Source organism: Anopheles bellator, chromosome 2 (genome assembly GCF_943735745.2).
Source record: "Anopheles bellator chromosome 2, idAnoBellAS_SP24_06.2, whole genome shotgun sequence".
NCBI classification, from domain to species: Eukaryota; Metazoa; Arthropoda; class Insecta; order Diptera; family Culicidae; genus Anopheles; species Anopheles bellator.
Genome location: NC_071286.1, coordinates 35,464,190 through 35,486,705, shown reverse-complemented (window position 1 = coordinate 35,486,705; position 22,516 = coordinate 35,464,190). Strand labels below are relative to the sequence as shown.

Genomic DNA, 22,516 nt, shown 5'->3' with positions numbered 1-22,516 from the left:
TCGAAGGCGCGCATTCAAATGTTTACCTTCCGAGCGGTGCGCAAAATGTTATAAAATATTCAATTACTTCGTGCAGTACTTCTGAACTGACAAAGTGTATTCTTGCATCGTTTCAGTGTCAAGTAGTGCTGTTTGTCTTTATGGAATTTATCCAATGAATTCGCGTGTGATAATCGAAGCCATCGATGCGTTGTTCGAGCGCATCGCCGAGTCGGTTCGCACGAAGAATCAACCTAATCAACCAGCCAACCGTAAGTCGATCTACATCAACTGTTTTACTTACATTGATTCGCATTATGTTGCTTATCATTGATTTACGAATAAGTTTGTGGCCAAGAAACAATGATCCATCAGTTGCGCACCAACGTAGCCATTATTTCCTGAAGGAGTCCTTTTTCTTTAACTTTTCGATCACATTGTTGAAATTTTACCAATAATTTGACTCTATTCGTCGTTCACTTGTGGAACAATCATAGAAAATAAGCTACCTTGTACATCACTCCACACTAAAATGTGAATCTTGCTTTAACCCGACACCATAAACAGCTGCACACCTGTGTGTGCGATCCACTGTATGTATTGTTCCGCATTGTGAATGATGCAACGGTCTTGGGGAAGGGTGGGGCAAAGCGCGAGGCGCGGCGTCGAGCCCGACGAAGCTCGCGATCGCGATCGTGAAACGCCAAAAGTGACAGCGGGCTCGACAGCCACCAGTTCAGTTAGCCCGTGGAACGTAGAAAGATGGCTCCCTAATTGAGTCGCACGCTTGGCCGAACAATCAACAGGTTGTCGTTGTAGGGATCAGACTCAATTTTGAACGGATGTGCTCCCGGCAACTGGACGAAGTGTGTGTCGTGTGCATAGTGTCCACAAGTGAATACAAATCTACCGAAAAAGGGTGGTCTCTGGATCGAAGCACCACGGCAAAAAGTGGTTCTTCGGCGAATTTCTCACCGTGAGAAAGTGGCTCCCATTGCTTCGAAATCGGTGTGTTGTGCCTTACCAGTGTGCCGATGTGTTGGTGTTCTTAGTGTACAACCGCCGAGTAATAATGATCGCCAAGGGCCACTCGTGGCCGAAACGTTGAATACAACTATGCTTTTGAGTCGGCAGCACTGTGCGGTGCGGTAACGAAAAGGTCGTCATCGTTACGCAGCATCGTCATCACCATCATCGTCATCATCGTAGCGATCCTCGGCAGCAGAATGAAGGAGTAAAGAAGGGTGCTGCCCAAGACGCACACATACGCGCGGCAGTTGTTTACATACCAGAAATACGTCGTGCAGACGAAGCGCATCATGCTTACGCTACTGACCGAACTGCGGTTCTGGTCCACCAGAGAGGACATCGTCATCAAGGATAGCGATCTGGGCACGACGAAGTAAGCTTCTATTGGACTATGGATCAACACTATGATCAAGACCAAAGGGAAACTAAACCTGAAACAAAAGGATAAAAAATTGTTCGAAAATTGCAATGGGCAACTCCGTTTCAAACTTGCGATCGCAGTCAAGACCACTGGATGAGTTTCCTAATCGATTACGCCGAAACATACAGATAATACGTTTCAAACGCAGACCAGACACGCGCTTTTCGGGAGTTTACTTTCCCATCGTACCGCTCTCGTTGTGCATAATTTGGATCGCCTTTTTTTTTGCCTGTCCCCGGTGCTTCATTGCTACGAATGCAATAAAGTTGGAATCGGGTTCGGAGGAGGATGAAACAAAAAAAAAATATAACCCCACTCCGAGAGCGCCAAATGAAGAGGGGCTTGGTCGTCGTCGCACGGTGCAATGCGGTGCTTTAAATCTATTGTCTTTTGTCGTCGGTGGGGAGGATCTGCTGTGGTTTGGCGCTTGTTCACGGTGCTGCGGTTTACCATAGAGACTTCCCATCGTGCACCCGGCGGCCCCACAGTGGGAAGCAGGTGATTTTATGCGCGGCGATGCAAGCCCCCGCATTAAATAAGAGAAAAATAGCACTACAGAAATGCTAGCACTTTACGGTGCGACACGCTGGGGGATCATCCCACCGATTGGAAGCCGCGCGTTTTGAGAAGAAGGCCACAAGAAGGCGCTATGCTTGGCGCAAGGTGTTTCGATAATTATTTTCCCGCACCAACTAACAAAATACACACAATTAGCAATCTGCGCGGGGGCCTTACCGCGAGTGGCGACATGATGTGGTTGGTGGTTGTATCTGGTGGTCATCGCATTGTTTCGATGCAAATTTGGGTGTAAATGGAAAGGCTTATCTGTTACGTGTAGCTGAACCGCGAAAGGGAACGTGAGCTTCGTTGCGACGATCGATGATCGAAAATATCTGCTCCCGATTCCCCCTGCTAGACCGCGGGGCGTGGGTTTGAGGGAAGAATTATGTTCACGGCGCCGTGTGCCGCCTTCGTAGCAAGAAATGATTTATGCTAAATAGCATGATCAATCAGGTTGCGATGCAACTCGCTCGGGCAAGTGCATACACCTTGCCCTCCTTGTACACCTGCGGGGCAACATCTCGATCGTGGGTACACCCTCCACGCGAAGAGAACGAGGGGGATGCGTGCTCGTGATCTGCAATTAAAATATACCGTTTGTCCATCATTATTATAGCGCCGGCGCAGTGGTAGAGCTCGGCACGGTAAAGGTCATTGTAAAAGGGCGGCTGTAATCATAATTGTAGCACATACCCGGACAACCAACCCGACAGAACCTACCGATCGCCACCCGAGCACGTATTTACGGGCATGCTCATCGGCCAAGAACGATCGCATGGCATGCATATTCGTGGAAACAATGTGTGTATAAGTGGGATGTATAATTGAAAACATAAAACATTTCCCCACTTGAGCGTGAAAGCACGATAATCAGCACGATGATCTGCAGGATTATTTGTGGCGAATGGATTAATAGAATAATGAAGAACGTTGTACTTATGATTAAATATGTCCAAAAGGTTCGGAATTCGGTGCAATATTATCCACACCTTGTTTGTGTCTCAAAACGAGTACCGCTCAGGGAACCGTTATGCAAATTCATGGACATAATTGCGTGTAACAAGAAACAGTGAATCTGAGAAATATCCACGTAGATCCGGCAACCTCAGAGCGTATTGGAGACTGGCACCAGGTGAACATGGTCTACAATGAAGTCCACGTTACTTATTTCTTTTTGTAGATATTACGACAAAAAGCTCGAATCAAGCCGAACGCTGTACGGTGAAGGAAAGCGTCAGTACTGTGAGTCGCGTGGCCTAAAATGGAGCCTGGACAACAAGAAACCGAACAAATTACGCCACTCGCTGCGTGTGTTGGAGGAAGAGCTGCGACAACGGCGGCTCGTATACTGCAAATGGAAGAACAACGTTATTCTGCAGCTAATGCTGTCCAATGGGCTGCTGATTTACGTCTCGATCAACCCATTCAGCGGCGATATATGTCGGATCTACTTCGACAAGTATCTGATCGGCAAGCTGGTGTCGGAGCATATCACCGACGTGGTTATAACACAGAATCACATTCTGGTAGCGTACCACGAGAATCAGATAACGTTCGTGCAGCTACAGAAACCAACCACCCGCAAAAACCACCCGGAGAAGATCAGTCTGATGGAGCCGAAGATCTGCAACGTGCTGCTGAGCGGTGCTAGCTCTACTTCGCGCAAGGTACCCAAGCGGCTGGTATGTAGCAGTAGCCTCAATCTGGTGATCGTCTGGACGAAATCGTCCCAGAACGAGGTGTACCCTTGGCGGCCCACAATAAAGGATCAGGATCGGGCCAATCTGCACGTCTATAAGCTGGCCGGCGCACGGATGGAGCTGCTTTGCTATTACTGGACCGAGTACGATCCGATTTCGGTGCAATTTTCACTGCTAAACGACTACCAGGTGCACTGCGTTGAGCAGAAGATTTCCAAAAAGGTAGATCCCCCAAAGTCGAACGCAGAGGTCCTTAAATAACGGTTTTTCTTCCATTCATTTCACCGGGCACCTGGCGTAGGGTGAGGTAACGATTGACAGTTGCATTTATCAAATCAACAAAACGAAGATGCGGCGTGTTGCGGTCACCTCCATTCCACTCCAAACGCAGGTTTGCTGCAACGCACTCAGTCCCGACCACGAGAAGCTTATGCTCGGCTGTATCGACGGTTCCATCGTCCTTTTCGACGAGGGTCGTGGTATCACACACCTCGTGAAGGCCGCTTTCGTAAGTGTTACGACGATCTGAACAATCCTTTCTAGTCCAGCGGCTTATCGACAAATCGTCGTTTTAGATTCCCACGTACGTTGCGTGGCACAGCGACTCGTCGGTGGTGGTGATAGCGAACGAAAAGTGCCAACTTCAGTGCTTCGACATAGCGCTCTCCTGCGTGCGGATGCAGTTGCTGAGTGACGAAGACGCCATTCCGTCCGGTACCTTCGACTTGTCGAACCATTTCGGTCACCCGCACGCCCCGACCCTCAATCTAGCGCGATTGTGTTGGACCCGCAAGCCGGAACTCGCTGATCACAGTGAACCGTACGCAACGACTGATTCGTTCCTTTTGTGTGCCTTCGAGCAGGGTCCTCTGGCATGCGTACGCTTTGTCGGCGGCGCTGGACTCAAAGGTGACGTGCACACCTCCGGGCTCACGGCGGATGTGTTGGTGCACAAATATATTTCGTTGAATCAGGTCGAAAAAGCGATCAACATCCTACTCAGCCTTAACTGGGACACGTACGGTGCAATGTGTTTACTGTCGCTACACCGGATAGCGAACTATATCTTCAAACAACCCCTTGGCACCGAGCGAGAACTACAGCTGCAGAAAGCCCTAGGTAGCTTTTTGGTGCCCGTGAAGGCATTGTGCTACGAGACGGAGCAAGAGTTCGGCGATCAGGTGAATGACTTAACGTTAAAGTTTTTTCATCACCTGCTGCGCAACAAATCGTACAACAAGGCATTCAGCTTGGCGATCGACATTAACGATGCGGATCTGTTTCTGAAGTTGCACGACAAAGCGAAAGTGGACGGCGATCCGGAACTGGCGCGAGAAGCTTTACGGAAGGTGGAAGATATTAATCGCATCTGCACGGACCGATCGAGCGACAGTGAACGTAAGGAACAACTGGAAACGAAGAAGGGGAGTGATCCTTGGACCTTGCTACTATCATCCGTTTTTTTTGCTATGTTTTAGATTCACTATGCTCGAATTCATCCTGTTCGATGTGTGCGGATAGTTTCGATGACGACGAGGGGGACGATGATGGCAACGATGCTGGTGACGGTGAGGAGGACGGTTGTGCTGATGAAGAGGATGACAGCGAAGCAGGCAGAGAAGTAGACGCTGAAGAGGAGTTCGATGTAGAAATTGCCAGACGAAGTGAACGGCCGCCCGTAAATGGAGTTCGTCGAGAAACCATTGAAAGAAAAGGACGATCAAGCGACGCACGTTCGGCACATGTCAGTACAACAAATGCGACTGATGTTGGTGAACGAAGTTTTCGGACATTCTCCACCTCATCTAGCTCGTCGAAATCATCACAAACACATCAGAATCCCGGCTGGCGGGGTCGGAAGGACGAACGACCGAACGGGATGGCAATAGGAAAGACACTCGCGCATCCTCCGTTACCGCAGATGGTGGACGGATCGCCGTTGGCAATGGGTGCGAGTAGATCGCTGCACGTCAACAAACCACAATCGGACTACTTCGTACAGCAAGATCGGCCACCGTTACCGTATGTCGCCAAAAACGCGTCTCACCATATGTCGGCCGCTGGGATTACCCCATTCGCCATACAACGAAGCCAAACCGCCCTGGCCCTAAAGCTGTCGAAACAGCAGCAGGCACGGATAGCAGAGAGTAAGTTGAGGGGCAAATCTCTCAGCTCGAGCAACCTACTACTGCTGGCGGATGAAGGGTCTTGCGGAATGGTAACAGCTGCCAACCGTCCCCGACAGCTGGCGAATCCTCGTGAAAAAGCGGCACGCTTTCGGCTTTATTCGTCCAACGCCAACAGTCTATCGATGGATCAGTTAGACGTTTCGAATCGAACTGTTAGTCGTGGACTACCGAGTTCGGTTGCTCCCCCGCTGTACACCGCTGATTATGGCGAGGCGAGAACCGGAGGGCAACCAATGACCACTGCACGCTTTATTGGACCTCCACCCGCTTATCACCATCAAGATCCATTGCACTTGGTGCAACCACAACAACCACACCAGCAGCTGCTTGTTATCGATGTCGTTCCTAAACCTCCTGCGAGCAGTGCGTTTGGTGGGATCCCAACACACCCAGTAGGATACCCGTCGCAAGGCGTCCAAGCCAATGGCGGCATGCTGTCGGGTGGGGCATCATCGCATTCAGCACCCGTCAGTATTCTCGATCAAACGATCGGTATTCCGCTGGTACAAGATGAGCCAGATTTTGTTCGACGACCGGGTCGAAAACCGCAACCTTGGTTTAATGCCGTCGGAGGAGCTCCGACGAGCAGCTCGAACAGTAATAATGGCCCTCGCACCATCATTCACCAATACCCGCTGATTTCGGGAAACATTCCGTCGAAACTTCAGCTACAACAGCAGCACCACCATCAGCAACCATTCGAGTTGCAGCTAACAACGGCTGCGATGGGAAAATATGGGACGAGAAAAAAGCTGGACACTCCGACGGCTTCGATCCTATCGAATGGAGGCGGCCTCGCTGGCGCGGGACAGTCACAGTCGGCAGTGAATCCCGGCGGCATTGGCAACGGTCCTGGAGGTCTAAGTGGTGCCACCAGTCAACACCTAATGGTCGGCGGTAACTCGGCAGGCGGAAGCAGTGGAGCATCCTCCTCCTCGTCCGCCATCACGAAACGCGATGGAGGCGAAAAGAATAAGGTCAAATTCTCTGACACCGTCACGGTTGCCGTTGTGCCGGTAAGCTAGGCACTGGGTGCGTGCAAAAAACACGATTTGAAATAAGTTTCCCAATTCACTAGGAAATACCACGGAAGGAGAAACTGATTGTCGAAAAGCTTCGAAAACAACCAATGATGCTGCCGACCGGTGGGAGTTCGGTAGGCTACGGACCGTTTTCCATTGCCGATCCCAAACGTGAGCTGGCAGAAAGTTTACCGCTGTGCCATCCGAACGAGGACTATTTGAAGGACTTCACACCGATGCAAGGTAGCACCACCGCCGGATAGAAATTATTCTGCCCAGTTGTTGATGGAAAACTATATTTGGGTTGTTTGGTATGGTCTTCTATCGTTACAGAACTTATCAGCAACAGTAACGGCGAGATGGAGAAAAAGGAAGAAGAAAAAAAGGTTCCCAACATTAAAGTTGTCCACTTTGGGGTGGTGTAGCGTGACGGTGTCATGCGGGATGACAAAACGGTCCCAGGGTCGAAACGAAACAGTATTTTGTGTATGGTTTTACAGGTTGTACATTATCTGTGTATTTATGTTTTTTTACAAATTTTATGTTCAATTGTTGTCCGTCCAATGTTGATTACTTCCGGAAGAACTGCAAACGGTTTTTTGTGTTGTATATTTATTGATAATCTTACTTTATTTTACTTAATAAGTACGCATAGTCGGTATGAAAAGGAGCCAAGGAAATAAAAGCCTTAGATCGGGTATGAAGCTTAGTTATTTTATGTTCGATGTTTTATTTCTGTCAATGCAAAATTTTGAATCGATTACTGTCTTCATATTGATTTTATTTATGTCATCATTTTGAATTCGAGTGATCATCACTTCGTACCACGACAATTCATAAATTTAGTAGATAAATCTGCTCTCTCCCAATTCCTACATTGGAATTTTGAATGTCTTCCAAGTGAGCTAAACCAAACCGCTATGCTCCGCTCCACCACTTGTTGAGTGGTGAGTTTTTAATTTTGTGGTGAGATTTTGCGCATATGACAGCTGTTTGTTTTCCTTTTACCGGCAAACACAACAAATTGGTCGTCCTTTTAAACGTAGTTTATTGATATCTGACCTCTAAATGTCTACTGGGGAGCAGAAGCCTGCGTCTCAAAACGGCACACCATCTGTGGCAACAAATGATAAAAAGAAGCAAGCAAAACTTTGTGCCGGTCGTGAGACCTACGAAAGAATGAACTTTCTGTACCAGGCCGCAACGTTGATGTCAACCTCTAACCCACAACTTGCTGCGTACTATGGCAAATTGACCAAATCGGTCGGCAAGAAAGCGGTACTGCGAATGTGAGTATCTTTTCCGTGCCTAAGATGGGTGAGGTTGTAGATCTTTCTCCTTCGCTTCGCTTGCAGGGAACCAGCAATCAAGCGTACGCTTTGTGTGCGCTGCGGTGTCCACTTGAATCCAGGCTTTACGGCGGATATTTACGATTATCGACATAAGAAACTGTGCTACCTGCAAGTTGACTGTAAGCTGTGTGGGTTTTCGAAGCGATTTTATAACCACAAAAACCATCAACTGTGGTTGGACAATCCACAATCGATTGTTGAACGAGTAGAGTTTTCGTAGGCCAGCGTAGTTGCGTTACTTTCGCACGTTTTATCTGTGAAATGTTGTGATATTAGGGAACAAGCGAGCAATGTTTACAAAAATAAATGATTCATTTATTGACTCACTACATAGGTTTTGTAATAATTTACACGAACAGTGTTACACTTTATACAATCAAACGTTACATTAGCGTAGCTTATTTGAGACATATAAAGTATGGCACTTCTAGCTCTGATCGGCCAGGTTCCCTCGCTCCTATCAGTTGAAATCGTGTCTGTGGTCCGTACGAAGCGGCCCAGAAGCCTACGCCTGGATCACACGGCAATACTTCTCGTCTAAGAATGAGCTTCTTAAATCGGCGAAGCTTCTTGTTCTGCAGTTCGCTTCCATGATCTTCCACGCTCGTGATCGTTTATCATATACTCCCTTCTCCCGATACACGCTACCGTGATTCTCCCGCGATCAGTCTTTCACTTGGTTTCATGTTAATAACATAGTTAGCCTAACAACTATACAATTTCAGCTAACACATCCTGAACGTTGTAACATACTACCTAGCACGAGCCCGGACAGTGCTCGCGAGAAAGTAACGAATAAAGAAGAGCGATGAGTAACGCTATTAATGCGGAAGGCGAATGGAAAAAGGCAGCTTAACATGAAAAAGAAGTGTGCATTCGATGGAATCAATCGAATGAAATGTTTGCTTTACTTTAGTATTATCACCCATAGATTGCCTATTATCAAAAACGAAAACAAACAAATACCCACTCGGCGATCTTCCGTTCACCTCCACGACCGTTGAAGGTTTCCATGTGGATTGGAGGAAGAAGGCGACAATAACTGTTAAACCATTAACAACTTGCTTAACTTTATACGGAGTTCGTAGATTCGATTGCTTTCGCAATCCGAAAACGTGGGGGAAAATTAAATGTTCGATAGCAAAAAAAGAATGGTTTCGCGATAAATATAAAATCGTCGACCAGCGTAGTGGCGCGGTTCGACGTCGTTCGATTGTTTTCAGTTGTCTCTTTGCGCGCTAATGCTTGCGCCATAGATCGATAGCCGTGGCTGGGAAACGCCTCACTGCGACAACCCGAACAGTTTGAGTGCATTGAAAGCGGTGGCGAGCGCTACGTCCTCCGGTTTTTTGTTCATAAATGCCGCTATCATCTCGACGATCGCTGGCAAACTGCACGGCTCATTGCGCTGGAAGGTGCAGTAACGGTGGAGGTAGAGCAGCGAGCGCTCAGTCAGTCCACCCTTGACGTGCTGCGGTAGCTTCGAGGCGCGCGTGTTCGGATACATGAACGGGGAGTCCGTTTCCACCAGCAGACGCTCCATCGGTAGTCGTCCGTCTTCCAATAGCTTCCGCACGCCAGTGTCGGATTTATCCTGTGGCGAGAATAAGAAGAGTGAAAACACAGGTTAGATCACTCGCCCGGTGGGCGCACGCTGCAGACCCCACTCCCAAGGAACCCATGTTTCGAAGTGGAGTATACCTTACCTTGCATAGGTATCCAGTCAGCGAGATGTAGAATTCACGCTCCAGGTACTTTAAGGCCTCGTCCGTGGTGCCCATGAAACCTCGCACGATAATCGGCTGTGTTGGTTGGAATCTGCAAAAGGCCGATACATGATAGCAGAAACATCCTGACGGAACAACATGCGGGCACAGCCTCGTTGTTCAATTCCTGACGCAGGTTCAGTTGCATGTTGCGGTTCAGCTCGAAAGAACCACCTACCTCGTGAGTATTTCCAAAACATCCTCCTGTGCCGATCGCTCGTGGATCAGTATCGGTTTCCCGAGCTCGGCGGCCAGCTTTAGCTGCCGTTCGAAAATCTCTTTCTGCGTGCAGGGTTCGGAAAAGTCGCGCTGATAGTCGAGCCCACAGGGCCCAATGGCGACGCACTCGGGTGCGCCGGCAATCATCTGGAAGTCGTGCCAGCTGCTCGGTTCTTCGATGATCGATTTTGAGTCGTGCGGGTGGATGCCGGCCGTCGAGTAGATGATGCCGGGATAGATGCGTGTCAGTCGGAGTGCTTCCTTGCTCGACTTCACCGACGTTCCGGGGACCATAATTTTCTGTACGCCTGCAATTGGGCAGATTTATCGTCACATACATTAATACTCAGAGCAATGTAACGATGGTGGTTGTGTTTTCTTTTTCTGTAAACACGACATGGGAAGGAGCTATTTTTAATTCCCACCCAAATAGCCAATAACGACGCACCGACAGGTGGCTGTGCGGCCCATTCTTTTTCTCGAAACACAACCATTACCTTTGGGAATAGTAAAGTAGAAAAACTCATCGTTTTCATCCGGCGGTAATGCGGTGGGGCCTGTGGCCTTTGAACGCGACCGCCAATACCACGAGGTCGCGGTTGTGCAAAAAGAAAGACATTCATTCTCAGACACTTAGAAACGAGGCACACGTTCCTAACGGATTAGTGGAATTTTTCTTTTCGCCCACCATAACCGTGAATGACATGTGCTGTCCCTATACATTTGGTACATCAGAATCGCTAATAATGTAATTCTTTTTTTTACTCCACACGCAGACGAGGTTTAGACAAATGTTTGCCACCTCTCGGTGCTTATTTTCGTACGGTAAAAGTATAACAACGTTGCAATGCTTGGTAGTGTTACAGCATAGTCTTGCACCAGACAAGGATGAATATCGACAAAACGAGGTCGGGAGTGAAAAATTGGTCGAATAAACTAGTTCATGCATAAAATTTAACGCCGTCAGTAGTGCGCGTTCACTGGATGCACGGCGCTAAACAAGGGCCTCGAAGATGTTACATGATTTTCATCGACCACCCGGAACAACATCATCTCAATCGAGGGCCATTCAAGCGAATCGAACATGAAGCATATTACGCTGGGCTTCCTTGCCTTGCCCACCACGCTTTTAAACTCTAGACCCGTGAATGGTTTGAACAAGGAACGAGGCTATCGATCTCCAGTTCGCACGTGGACCATTTTTCTTCAAACATCTGGTCAACTCGGAGGCTGTGGTGGAAACGATGAAAAACGTGACTGATCGGTTAAAATCAATGACTAAAAATTCTCTCACGGTATTAGTGTTGTGTCACCAGCAGCGGGCACTATCATTCTGTTTGATGAAGGAACCGTACACCACCCTGTGTTCCTATTCGATTTGGGACCCCCGTTTAACCCACTTTTACGGGCAATTGGATGGTAAACGTTCCCCTTCTTGAGCGCCTAGCCTTACTTTGTTGAGCATGGCTAAGGTCTATGCGGCCTCAGCAATCAGATTCTCTAATATGCAGGCCTTGAGACTACTTCTATTCTCGGTTCTTGGTGACTCGTCTTCCGCGGGGAAGTACTTGGGCAATGCAAATAACTGAACAGTGCTGAAGGACGCAGACACGACGTGAAACGAAAAATCAATGGCCTCTCTATGGTGTGCGGTTTGCAGTTTACAGTGCCCTGCAACAGGCACCACCCAAGTGACCCGAACAGCGGAACGATGTCTGGAGACGCCCGCCGACCAATGCCCTCGGTGTCGATGGCAGTGTAGTGAGCCTCCAACTTCGGGTCACCGGCGGACATTTATGTTCGTTGTAAACCTTGTTTCGGCGGGACCCGCCGTAGAGCGTCCGGGTTCTGACTCGGCGCTCCGAGCGAGCGAGACCATAAATTGGCGCGCGGTTGAATTTGTCGCGTGCTAGCGCCAGGTTAGTGCCATGTTTAACAGCTGTTATAATTTTACTGTCTGGCTCCGTTCCGACCGGGAACGGAGTTTCGAACTAACTTTTGTCTACCGTACTCCAGGCCAAATATTGCACCAGCCACTTATGGCTGAGAATAATTTTCAAACATTTTCGTTTTCTTCTTCGGAAAATCTTGCTTTGCCCCCATAGTCCACAATCGATTCAAACCACCACCCTCAGTGGGGTGGTGACAGTGAAAATGTGGAAAACGAGCACTCGACGGTGTCCTCGGTCACCGGGCGCCCGCACCGGTGGTGTTCCTCTGGAAACCGCATAAAAGCGCCATAAGCCACACACATCGATGTCACAAACTCCACTCGACACGACAGAGACGGACACCCGCCCGGTGTGGCGTGTTTCGGATGGCATTGAATTTGGAGCATAGTTTCGCCCCACGCTTCCTGGGAACGTGTGTCACGACTCACCGCCGCTTAAAGCCACCCCTGGCAGAGTATGCTGGGCTTCCAGTTTGCCGTGGCTTTTGGTGGGGCCGCTTAAGAAGCAAAACGTTCGCTCCGGTTCAGTGCGGTTCATTTCAAGCCTTTCTGCTCTGATCCTGACGATTTCTAACTTTCGAACACCTTCGCCGCGGAGGCCTTCACCCAATCGACCGCGCGTTCGCTAAATTAGTTTTGCGTTATGCTACGCATCATTAGCCGCCGCGCGCATGGCACTGCCGAAGCATTGACTCCTTTCGTGGGTCGCGGGTTTCACGTTATTGTTTTCGCACGCACTGTGCACGGTTTTGTGATTGTTTTCAAACGCCCACAAAGCTTGGCCCGGAAAATTGTTCAGTTCAGTTCTGAGAAATGACCGCAGGTTGAGGGGCGCAAATATCGCTCGCTCGATTAATCGCCACGGAGGTCAATCAGTCAACGATCCGCCGCCGTGCGGATTTAGCGACTTGTAAAGTTTACAACCGCGCCACCCCGACCCCGGCGGGAAGTGCGTAATAAAGAACGGCCAAGTAGCAAGCAATCCACGCGGCATGCAAACATCATTATTTATCAATTCGCTCGCGCGCGCCATTAACCGCCGAAGAGCGGTGGTTGTGGCTTTGTGACGGCGAAGGATCGATCCGAGCCGCGATCGTGAAGCAAAGACAGAAAAACCTGTCACATGTGGGCCACTAGGCAGCGACCATCCCTTGGTGCGGTGAGTGCCAAAACACCATATTTGGAAGTGGCAGCGGAATTGGCAGCATCGTCGCGCCCCAGTCTCACCGCAGCAGGTATCATGCATGCGCATCGTCCCGCTCATGGACACGGCGAGAACCAGTTTTTTGGTAAAGGGAGCACGCCGAAGAACAGCTTCGTCCTGTGCGCGCCTAGAAGTAGCGGAGCGTTACATCGGTTTGCGATGTTCTGTTCGCGATGAAGCACAGGTTCGCAATACGGTTGCATAATGCTTCCAAATGGTGGGTATGTTGCGAGGAACACCGAAGACCCACTCGAGACAGCGCGCGCTGTGGGCGTTAGGCCAATCATCCCACCGAATTTCACGTGTGTTTCGAAAGTTGAATTTTTTGAAAGTTGGACTGCGAAATCAACATCTGGCAACCGGCAATATTGTGTTGATAAACTGACAATAAATAATTAATCATGTATTATGTAATTTATATTTGCTTAATTTGCCATGTTTAATTATCGGCACATTACAAACACAAGTGCTGCACAGAACATTATACAGTATTATTGGGTGTAATGAACTAGCGAACGGTAGAATTAAAACTACTTTCATTTCATATCTTCAGTACGCCAACCTTCGTTTCATGGAAAATAAATGTTAAGCCAATACTGTTACTTTCACGTCGTACTGACTGAAGCCACGTAACCGAAATGTAAAACAAGCAGACTTTGAACTACATAATTGAAGTCACACAAAAGTTCTATTAGTTGAAAAGAAAAACGAAATAATGACTATGGCTACTTCGACCCAACGATGCATCCGGCGATCGGTAGTGTTCCTTCTCGCGGCACGTCTTGCAGTAATCCCACCAACAATGAGTTCAACGTTCAAACAGCGGCTGCATCCCAAGTGCATTCCTTTGGTCGAGTGTCACGTTCTTGATTGAGTTTAATTTGTTCCCTCGGTTCGCTTTCAATGTCACTGACCACTATACGGCCCCACGACGACGGATTTGGCCTTTAGCGACGAAATGGTGCTCTTGCTTAGGTTTATGCTTCGCTCACATTTAAAGGCACGCACCAGTTTACAAGAATTTATGGATGAACTTCGACTTTTAAGGCCCAAGTGCGTGGTCCCGCGTTAAGTTTCTTTTCACGCGCCGCTTCCTCGTGAGATGTCGACACTGGCCCATTCCGGCCATTCCCCGGGGAAATGTTTAAAATTCTAATTGTCGAACCCTTCCCGAAATACTTCAACATTCTTCGGCTCCGACTGCAAACATACGCGTCGTCGAGTGGATTAAATCGATAGAGCTGGGGTCTGGTTGCATCAGCAACCACAGCGTAAGCCATCTCTGCCATCAAGCAGCGGCCGCGAATTGAGCGTGAAAAACAACGCATTCTAGCGCCTAAACAACGTATGCCTTCACGAGCATAAGGAGATGAGCTCACCGCGAGGGTCGACTTATTTTGAAGAACGCGCCCAGTGGCGATGATCGTGAACCGATTAGCATCACCGGTGGAACCGGCGGCCGCCAGTGTTGTCCCAAACAAACCAAGTGCGCATGCGGCAGAGTGGCCGTTTTCAGAGTAGTATGTTGTATTTTCGATGCGTTCGCACGGTTTGCGACCGAAACGGGATTTAATTTTAGAAATGCGATCATATGCGATCAGTACCAACTGCTCGCGCATCATCTGCGGCGTCTTGGGTGCCACAGAATACGGGGGCAAACCGACGTTCCGGTCTTCGATCAGGGCCTTTCTCATCAGGGACAAGCAGGCTCCCTGCGGACATCGCGATTCTGACGCATTTTGCCACCGGTTCGGCAGACGCGCGCCTAAGCCTAGGGTCTCTTCTCTTACCCTATCTTTATTGCGCATTTTTTACCTTTTTCGAGAGCATGCTTCAAACGCGCTCGCACAGCAATGTACAGCTGTTGGGAAACTAGATCTTTATTTAGCACACACCATTTAGTGATCTATTTTTCGTTCTTCGAAATTCCTCTCCTATGCACAACTTTTTTGCCAATTTTGTTATCACATAACAGCCGCAGCTGACAGTAGGTCGATCTATGCTTTTCGTACATTTTTTAACATAATTCTTAGTACGGGTTATGCTTAGGAAAATACGTAACCAAAATAAATGGAAGAGCTTAATTTACATGGCAGAGGTGCGATAATAGCTTCCTCGTTTAATTTACTGCGCTCTCATTGAATTCTAATAGCCGGCACATCCGATTTCGATTGGAGAAAGTTTTCCGTTTTGCATTGATCATTTTTTAGAAAAAAAGAAAAAAAAGAAACAAAAAATCGAAATCTTTAACCACGCGTGCGTTCCATTTGCAATTCGATCACTCAATCGAACAATGATTGCTTTCTTCCGCCATCATCAGGGATGGACAGAGCAATGGCCACACCGTGGCGTTTTACCAGCTAATTTGCTGTATTTATGGTTTTCAAACACTCGCCGCTTAACCCGGCGGCGTGCTGGGTTGGGTTGGGGTTGGCTTGTAATGACCGAACGGGGCACACTTGAAATGATAGTTCCCAACGTCAAAAGAAAAATGCGTAACGTGCCACCAATCAAAAGTTTCCGTTTTTTACGATTTTTGGAACAGAAAACGCCTGAAGCAGCCCAGGTGGTATGTAGACACCGTCTCAGGTAGCCAGCTGCAGGATGGAAGTGATTAATCAGTGGCCACTGCGGGATCCCGAAGTGGACGAAATGGATCGAGGCTCACACACGTGATCGTCACCGACCACCGTGAGACGGTGTGTTCGGTGTGAAATGAAAATCAGGCTTCACCATACTTCCGGCTGGTCCGATGAAAGCGAAAATCAAATACTGTTTACGAGGCTGAAAAGTGAAAAATCGGCCACAGTTTTGCCCGGGCGCGGAATAATTTTATGCTCACTCGCATTCAGCCTCACCGCTTCGGCGGTGCCCAATTACATGCCACTTTTGAGTATCACACTAATGCAGACCGCGGCGAAAGGAAAGCCGAAAGTGAGTGAGCTTTGACTCGCGGAAATGGTCACGTTCCGGTCAGGAAACACAAGAAAACTGACCACTTTCGAGTACACCGATCGGTGGAACGAGACCACCTTCTTGCATTACTATGCGCCTTTTCTTGGTTCGTGTGGCTCGAAATAAACGTAAGCCGTAAAAATGGCCGAAAGAAAATCAGCTTTTCTTTATGATGTGCGCCCGACTCACAGTTATCGCAGAGGATCGCACACAATCGTTTTCGTTTCGTGTTCGCTCCGACTCGACTCCGATCATATGGAGAAAATGGCAAACGTTGAACTTTCGAGCTGCTGCCCTCAGATTTAAATAATTCCCTCACGACGGAGACGAACGACCATCAGGTTTTAGAATGGATTTTAATTCGGATCACTGCAAGTATCGAAACGATCGATAGCCCGATTGAGTAGCCCAACTGAATTGAACCATCAGTGTCGACGTTAAGGCGGGAGAGATCAGGGCAATGCTTTTCTAAAAAGGTTTGAAATATGCTAAAAATGCAAAACATTTTAGCACCCCCATCGGGCCCTGCCACCATCTCCAGGAGGGCCAGACATAATAATTAACAATGCAAGGAATGTTTACGGACCATCGGCAATGTATGCCACGCTAAATGGAGAATGTTACTTTGCCACCTTCGCTTCTCCGCACAACATCCAGTTCGTTCTCCGGTACCGATCGATTGGCCAGCCAGTTCGTGTTAGTTTTGTTGTGTAGCGTTACACTCTTAAGCACAACACTCTGGCAAACCGGAATTGTTTTGTACCTAGCGGAGCATAAAACGAAGCACAACATAAACAGTAGCCGCCCATCATCGATCTGTTAGTGGAGTGGTAAGTGTCTGTTCTGCCGACATAGCTGTCCAGTGCTGCGCACTTGATGCTCAGAAGGCCCGTTAGGACGGAGTAAGGGGCCCAACTGCATTCTGGGGTCTAAGAGGAATTTGTCAAAAGCAAGACATTCTATAATTATTGTCATATAGGATTAGTGCAATGCTTTTAAGAGTTAATTTGAGTATAGTTTCACACAACGTTGCGCATTTATAATTTTCGCATTTTTTTTTTCAATAAGGTCACAATGCTCGGTAAACTGATGTGTAAACGTTAGTAGGTTCTAATGTAATGCCATTAAATCTCCATTTACAACGTATGCTCACCGAAGCGACAACATAATGGCCACCGAGTGTGAAATACTTCGCCTCTCGCCTATCATTCCTAACGCATCGCAGACGATTGCTTCATTGCGTTGAAAGTTCCTCTCGCGATACCAGGCATCTGGATTAAGCCATTTTCAGATGGTTTTTCTGCTCCAATGAAAATATGTAATGCAGTAATCTTTCTCCGACAAGCTTCGCACTAGTATAGTCGAACGGTCATAAGAAAGACGAGATACTATGATTGTTGGAAAATATTCATTACACATCGTTATTTTGAGCTTATTATTTAAAAAGTGTGTGATCTTTCAGGGTTGAGGTTTTGTTCAATAAGCCTAATCGTTCCTCCTAATGAAGGGCAAATGTAGATCGATGAAAAAATGTAGATTCAGGGATCGTTCAACTCATAACTGGTTCCTTCTCCGACATCTAGTAGACTGCACAAATGAAACATTGCTCACTGTTGTATAGCCGTTCCATTGGTACTGTTAACGTTTACGTTCTACATCGCTTCCAACGATATTTATACTGCTCGGTAATGTATTTGTTGCCCTTTTTTTGTAAAGCATTAAATTTAAACAGTGGCGAACGCATTAGACAGCTCCAAGACGAAATATTAAGCATATATTTCGTCTGATTCCTACATTATTTTTGTAACCTTTTTTTCTCATTTGTTGAACTTTTCAAAGGAGGATACTTAAAATAATTCACTTCAACATCAACTCTTTTTGGTGGACTTCGTGTAAATACTGGTAAGACAGCCACGGGCCAACCAGCACCATGGATTTGCTCTTCTTCCGGTCTCCGGGTTTTTGTGAACAACAAAAAGTGCCATTTATTGCTTCGTGTCGGGCGTCGCCTGCTTCATGGTTCCGACTGTGCGAGATCAAAAACCAGGTATCATACACGGAAGCGACTGAATTAATGACCAAGCAATAAACGGCCCCACCTTTTCCCCGGCCAAACTCTCAAGGCGCACGAAACAGAAACACCCGCAATCGGCCAAATCGTTTACAGAAAGAAAAATAAATGAAAATACTTTCCCAGTGTGTCCAGCAACAGAAAATTTCGATAGTTTCCCCGCGAGCTTCCTCTCGAGGGGCTCTGGGTTACATGAGCAAAGTAAGCCTCCTATGAGGGGTTTCTTTTTCTTACGGAGAGGGTGGATGCGCACCGATCAAGAGCACAGCACGGTTTCCCCTTTTCGCCTTGGGCCGGCATGAATGGCGAAAAAGATTAGATTGTGTTTGGATTGATGGAATTTTTCGATTCCATCAGAACTCGTCATAATTGGCCACGAAATCGTGAGAGTGGCCTTCGCTAAAATGAACGTGCCCTTTTCGGACGCAACTTTAACATTGTCATACCTGTTCCGATTTGTTGCATTCAATGTGAAAATCGTACGGAGAATGCAAAGTGAGAACGTCGACTAGCCAGTGCCCTCGAAGGCCAGTTTCTTGGATGTGTTAAAGAGTTTTCCATTGCGTGGCACGTTACGTTATGTGTTTCGACGAGCGATGGGCACCATTGCAGAGCCTTCGCCTTACAAATGATCCCTTTCTTGGCCTTTCGCCGTTGGACCACATTTCATACTGCCGATGCAGTTCACTTGGTCGGGGAACGTTAATTGCTGGCTGTCGCCGCCAGATCCGGAACCGGTCGGCCGAACAACGGTGCATGTTCACCGCGATACGGTTCTTGTGTTGCGTGCACTACACATTGACGACACCCCTTTAAAGGCGTAAACTTCCCGATAAGATTAGTTTCTGTCGGGGCCTAGGGCCTCCCCTACCCCGGACTGCCACTGTTTTGTCGAGTCCTCCGCCTTGCTCAGCTTACCCCAAAACTCACCAGAATCTTTTGCCCGCTGTATCACCGAGTCGAGATCTCGGGTGTACTTCTTGTTGGTCAGATTGGCACCGACGTCGACGACGATCAGGTTCTCGTAACAGTGCTTCATTTCGTCCTCGTGCACGTTGGCCATGGTGTTTCGCGTTGCAGGCAGGAATGTGTTGTGAAGTGGGAGCAAATTAGGCAGACCGATCGGTTTTGATATGCCCTCCGGTGACGACTTTGTTCGCGAAAGGTGTTATCGCGTGTCGCGTGCTGTCGCAATCCGTTACTGTTGTCGATCCGGTAGTGAAAACGCGTTGCCAGGCAAGGAAAAGGACCACAAACGATCGAAACCGCAAAGCGCCAACCTGTGATATCGGTTGATGATGCCGCTGAGCGCACGTTGGCCAAGAGATCCGAACAAAGCACACGACTTTTTCCACTACCACCGAAAAGAAACTCACAAGATCGACACTACCCGGCAGCACACGAATCGTTGGCGCCTGCGGGCAACAAAAAAAACCTGTAAGGGAACCTCAAAGCAATGTTATCTGAAACCCCTCGAGAAGGTGGCGCAGTTCTCCCCGGGGGGACCGCGAAAACCGCGAACAGCGCGTTTATGGTGTGGCTTGGAAGAGGGCGTTTTTGGTTGGCACTTGTTGTCTGGTTTTTTTTCGCAGTCGTGACGACACTGCGTAGTCCCTGCTGATTCTGACGCAGCTTCCCGCAGGCTCCCTTTTCCCCTACTCGCGGTGACCTTATTCGCCTCAATGTCGCGAAATTTATAATAACACGTCCGTCAGACCAGACGTTCAAAGAAGAATATACGGGGCTTGAGTGGATGAGGGCACCGGTGGGAACACGATGCACAAGAAAGGGATGAATTATTACTTTGGCAAATGTAGCGCACGTCGCAAGAGAGCTCCTCCTATTCCGGAACGCTCAATAGTAAACAACACTTCGCACTTCGCACTGTACACAAACCGCAGGGACTAAGCCAGAGTGCGCGCGCACCAATGCGGGACGTTTCAACGCAACGGATCGAGCTGTTCTGGCACCGCGGCCAACGTTTCTGCTATTGCGAGGCGCGACCTGCGCGAATCGAGTTGCTAAGAGAGCGGCTGGCCCGCGAGCGATCGCCAGTAGTATGTGTGGCTGTGTACGTGTGGTTTTGATCGCGTGGTAGATGCAGCTTCCTTTTCTACTTCATTTCCTTATTTTCTTTCCCTTTTACTTTCTCTCTCTCTCTCTCTCTCGTCTGCAGTGCCTTGCAATCTTCCGGGGCTTTTGCTCTCATTTTGTTCTCTCTCTTTAAAGGTCCGAGGTTAAATTTTGCCAATCAAGAGTGAAAGAACGAGAGTATTTATGTTGCTGGTGTTATGCGCACACATAACCACATTCGCCATTAAACTAGGTCTATTTAAATTGAAGGTTCAGACACGCTGATCCATAAACGTGGTCAAAGCTTCCATCAACTTGGGTCAAAGCTTCCATCAACCGCCAGTGACTACAAAATTGTTCATATTATGTGCTTTTTTAACCGATAACGATGTCGTAAACAGGTGGTCATTATTTACCAAAGTGATCGTTAAATATGACGATCACCTTGTGTGTTCTTGAAAGAAAGCATATCTTCTTGGCACCCATAGTGTTTACACTATCCTTTTTTATCTTAAGTTCTGCTCCGATCCGATTGCTTTCGCCTTTTCGGCACGACAATAACATTCTGGGTAGCCCCTAAACCATTGTTGATGTGTGGCACAAACATCACTGTGATTGCCGCCGCACTAGGGGCGCGATCGGCGATGACTTGTAGCCGAGATCACGCACGCACCAAAGTGGAGCGATAAAGAATGTGCGCTTAACACTCACGAAATACTTCACGCACTTCACGCAGCTATCGAGTCTATATGTTAACGATCGCAGCACTATGGATACGATCGCGTTCTCGCTTAGTGATTGGGCACTTTAGAAGCTATCTAACACCGTTCACAATATGCGTACGCCGTTTGTCACTGATTGAAGGATCGTGCTATGATAACGAGATTACAATCACTGTCAAGAAAGTCCACCAGTGTTCGTAACTTAGGTGGTTACTCAGCGGGGCGATTCCCTGCTGGCTATTTAACTAACTAACTTTGCGGATAGTTGTTTCTTGGGATGCCACTTTGTCACTACCGTCACGTCAAGTCGTTGCACACTACCCAGCTTGTGCCTGTCGCCCCGTGCGTGACTGTGGCCCGATCTATCTCTTTGTTGAGTCGCAACTAAACACAAACCCTCGGATTCGCGCTCAATCAAACCGCCTTGTTGGCCATCGGCAACAAACACACAACAGTACATCTCAGCTGTGTGACGGTATTTTCGTTCGCTCGCCACCGCCAGTCTCTGTGTGCGTGAGATAGTCGCGAGCGGGAGAGCCTTGCCGCATAATGTGCGGTCGCCAAAGGTACACGGCCACGAGCCGCGTGTTTGACTACGACTGGAATGGATTTATTAAAGAAAACACATCGCCACGGCACAAAAAAACAGCGGTCAGTCCAGGAAGTTCAGGTGCAAGATTTATACATTGTAAACACGCGTTCCGTGCTGTATTGGGTATGCAACAGCAACAGAGAGTTCACTGGCTGATCAACAAAGGCCAGAAAGAGTAGATTCTACGAATACGAATACGAATCCGTGTGCACACATTGGACGGGAGAATGCGAGCGAGTCTCGTCAATCGGCCGTTTTCGCCCAAATTTATGCAAAAAAACTATTGTGAAGAGTAACTGTTTTCTTTTGTTTCACATTTCAATTTCAGTTGAGAGAATAGACCTGCTGCAACTTGAATCCCTGTTCAATAAAGCACTCCTTGAACGAGCCTTACTGATTGTTTACGGAAAGCGGCCCATCGTTATCTACCAGTCGCCGGACAAAGCAAACACATTGGTCGAAGTTCCTGGATCAGACGCTGCAATCGTCTACAAGCATTTTCCTTCAACTAACTACTGCTGCTGCGAGTCCTTCCGCTGCTCGGTGGTGAAACACAAGAGCCAAGCGCTTTGCAAACACCTTCTAGCGACGCGCCTGGCCCTGGCACTGAATCGAATTCAAGTCATACCATTGCCTAACGATACTATCGTCGATCTGAAGCGGCAATTTATCAGCGATTTTATAGAAAAGATTAGGAAATAATCACCGCA

The 22,516-nt window shown here is 48.1% G+C and overlaps 4 protein-coding genes across 8 annotated transcripts; 3 read left to right on the top strand and 1 right to left on the bottom strand.

Moving 5' to 3' along the window:
- The first annotated feature begins 100 nt into the window (after positions 1-100).
- LOC131212587 (zinc finger SWIM domain-containing protein 7-like) lies at positions 101-22,508 on the top strand. Its single transcript, XM_058206506.1, has 2 exons — positions 101-251; positions 22,135-22,508. The coding sequence occupies exons 1-2, from the start codon at positions 155-157 to the stop codon at positions 22,506-22,508; spliced, it is 471 nt and encodes a 156-aa protein (XP_058062489.1). The 5' UTR covers positions 101-154.
- LOC131210887 (WD repeat-containing and planar cell polarity effector protein fritz) lies at positions 1,259-7,484 on the top strand. The gene is made up of 7 exons (XM_058204197.1): positions 1,259-1,381; positions 3,171-3,912; positions 3,992-4,198; positions 4,266-5,088; positions 5,169-6,895; positions 6,958-7,144; positions 7,235-7,484. Exons 1-7 carry the CDS (start codon positions 1,299-1,301, stop codon positions 7,324-7,326), a joined length of 3,861 nt encoding a protein of 1,286 aa, XP_058060180.1. The 5' UTR covers positions 1,259-1,298; the 3' UTR covers positions 7,327-7,484.
- LOC131212588 (ribonuclease P protein subunit p21) lies at positions 7,953-8,732 on the top strand. The gene is made up of 2 exons (XM_058206507.1): positions 7,953-8,190; positions 8,257-8,732. Exons 1-2 carry the CDS (start codon positions 7,970-7,972, stop codon positions 8,471-8,473), a joined length of 438 nt encoding a protein of 145 aa, XP_058062490.1. The 5' UTR covers positions 7,953-7,969; the 3' UTR covers positions 8,474-8,732.
- On the bottom strand, positions 9,140-21,590 carry LOC131210890 (3'-5' ssDNA/RNA exonuclease TatD). 5 transcript variants are annotated; one of them, XM_058204201.1, is made up of 6 exons: positions 21,510-21,574; positions 20,223-20,452; positions 19,350-19,834; positions 10,198-10,546; positions 9,960-10,071; positions 9,140-9,847 (listed from the first exon to the last, which is right to left on the bottom strand). In XM_058204201.1, exons 3-6 carry the CDS (start codon positions 19,480-19,482, stop codon positions 9,536-9,538), a joined length of 906 nt encoding a protein of 301 aa, XP_058060184.1. In that variant the 5' UTR covers positions 19,483-19,834; positions 20,223-20,452; positions 21,510-21,574; the 3' UTR covers positions 9,140-9,535. The 5 variants fall into 5 exon arrangements, with proteins under 5 accessions (XP_058060184.1, XP_058060187.1, XP_058060182.1 ...); XM_058204204.1 differs by lacking the exon at positions 20,223-20,452 and having other exon boundaries at positions 21,510-21,590; XM_058204199.1 differs by lacking the exon at positions 20,223-20,452 and having other exon boundaries at positions 19,350-19,854; positions 21,469-21,589.
- Positions 22,509-22,516: the final 8 nt, after the last annotated feature.

Coding starts and splice junctions, on each gene's coding strand:
- LOC131212587 (XM_058206506.1), top strand. CDS start 155: ATGAATTCGCGTGTGATAATCGAAGCCATCGATGCGTTGTTCGAGCGC. Junction 252..22,134: donor ACCTAATCAACCAGCCAACC/GTAAGTCGATCT, acceptor TTTCAATTTCAG/TTGAGAGAATAGACCTGCTG.
- LOC131210887 (XM_058204197.1), top strand. CDS start 1,299: ATGCTTACGCTACTGACCGAACTGCGGTTCTGGTCCACCAGAGAGGAC. Junction 1,382..3,170: donor AGCGATCTGGGCACGACGAA/GTAAGCTTCTAT, acceptor TTCTTTTTGTAG/ATATTACGACAAAAAGCTCG. Junction 5,089..5,168: donor CCGATCGAGCGACAGTGAAC/GTAAGGAACAAC, acceptor GCTATGTTTTAG/ATTCACTATGCTCGAATTCA.
- LOC131212588 (XM_058206507.1), top strand. CDS start 7,970: ATGTCTACTGGGGAGCAGAAGCCTGCGTCTCAAAACGGCACACCATCT. Junction 8,191..8,256: donor AAGAAAGCGGTACTGCGAAT/GTGAGTATCTTT, acceptor CTTCGCTTGCAG/GGAACCAGCAATCAAGCGTA.
- LOC131210890 (XM_058204204.1), bottom strand. CDS start 19,482: ATGGCCAACGTGCACGAGGACGAAATGAAGCACTGTTACGAGAACCTG. Junction 10,547..19,349: donor ACAGCGGGCAAAAGATTCTG/GTGAGTTTTGGG, acceptor GCCCAATTGCAG/GCGTACAGAAAATTATGGTC. Junction 10,072..10,197: donor GTTTTGGAAATACTCACGAG/GTAGGTGGTTCT, acceptor GGCCTTTTGCAG/ATTCCAACCAACACAGCCGA.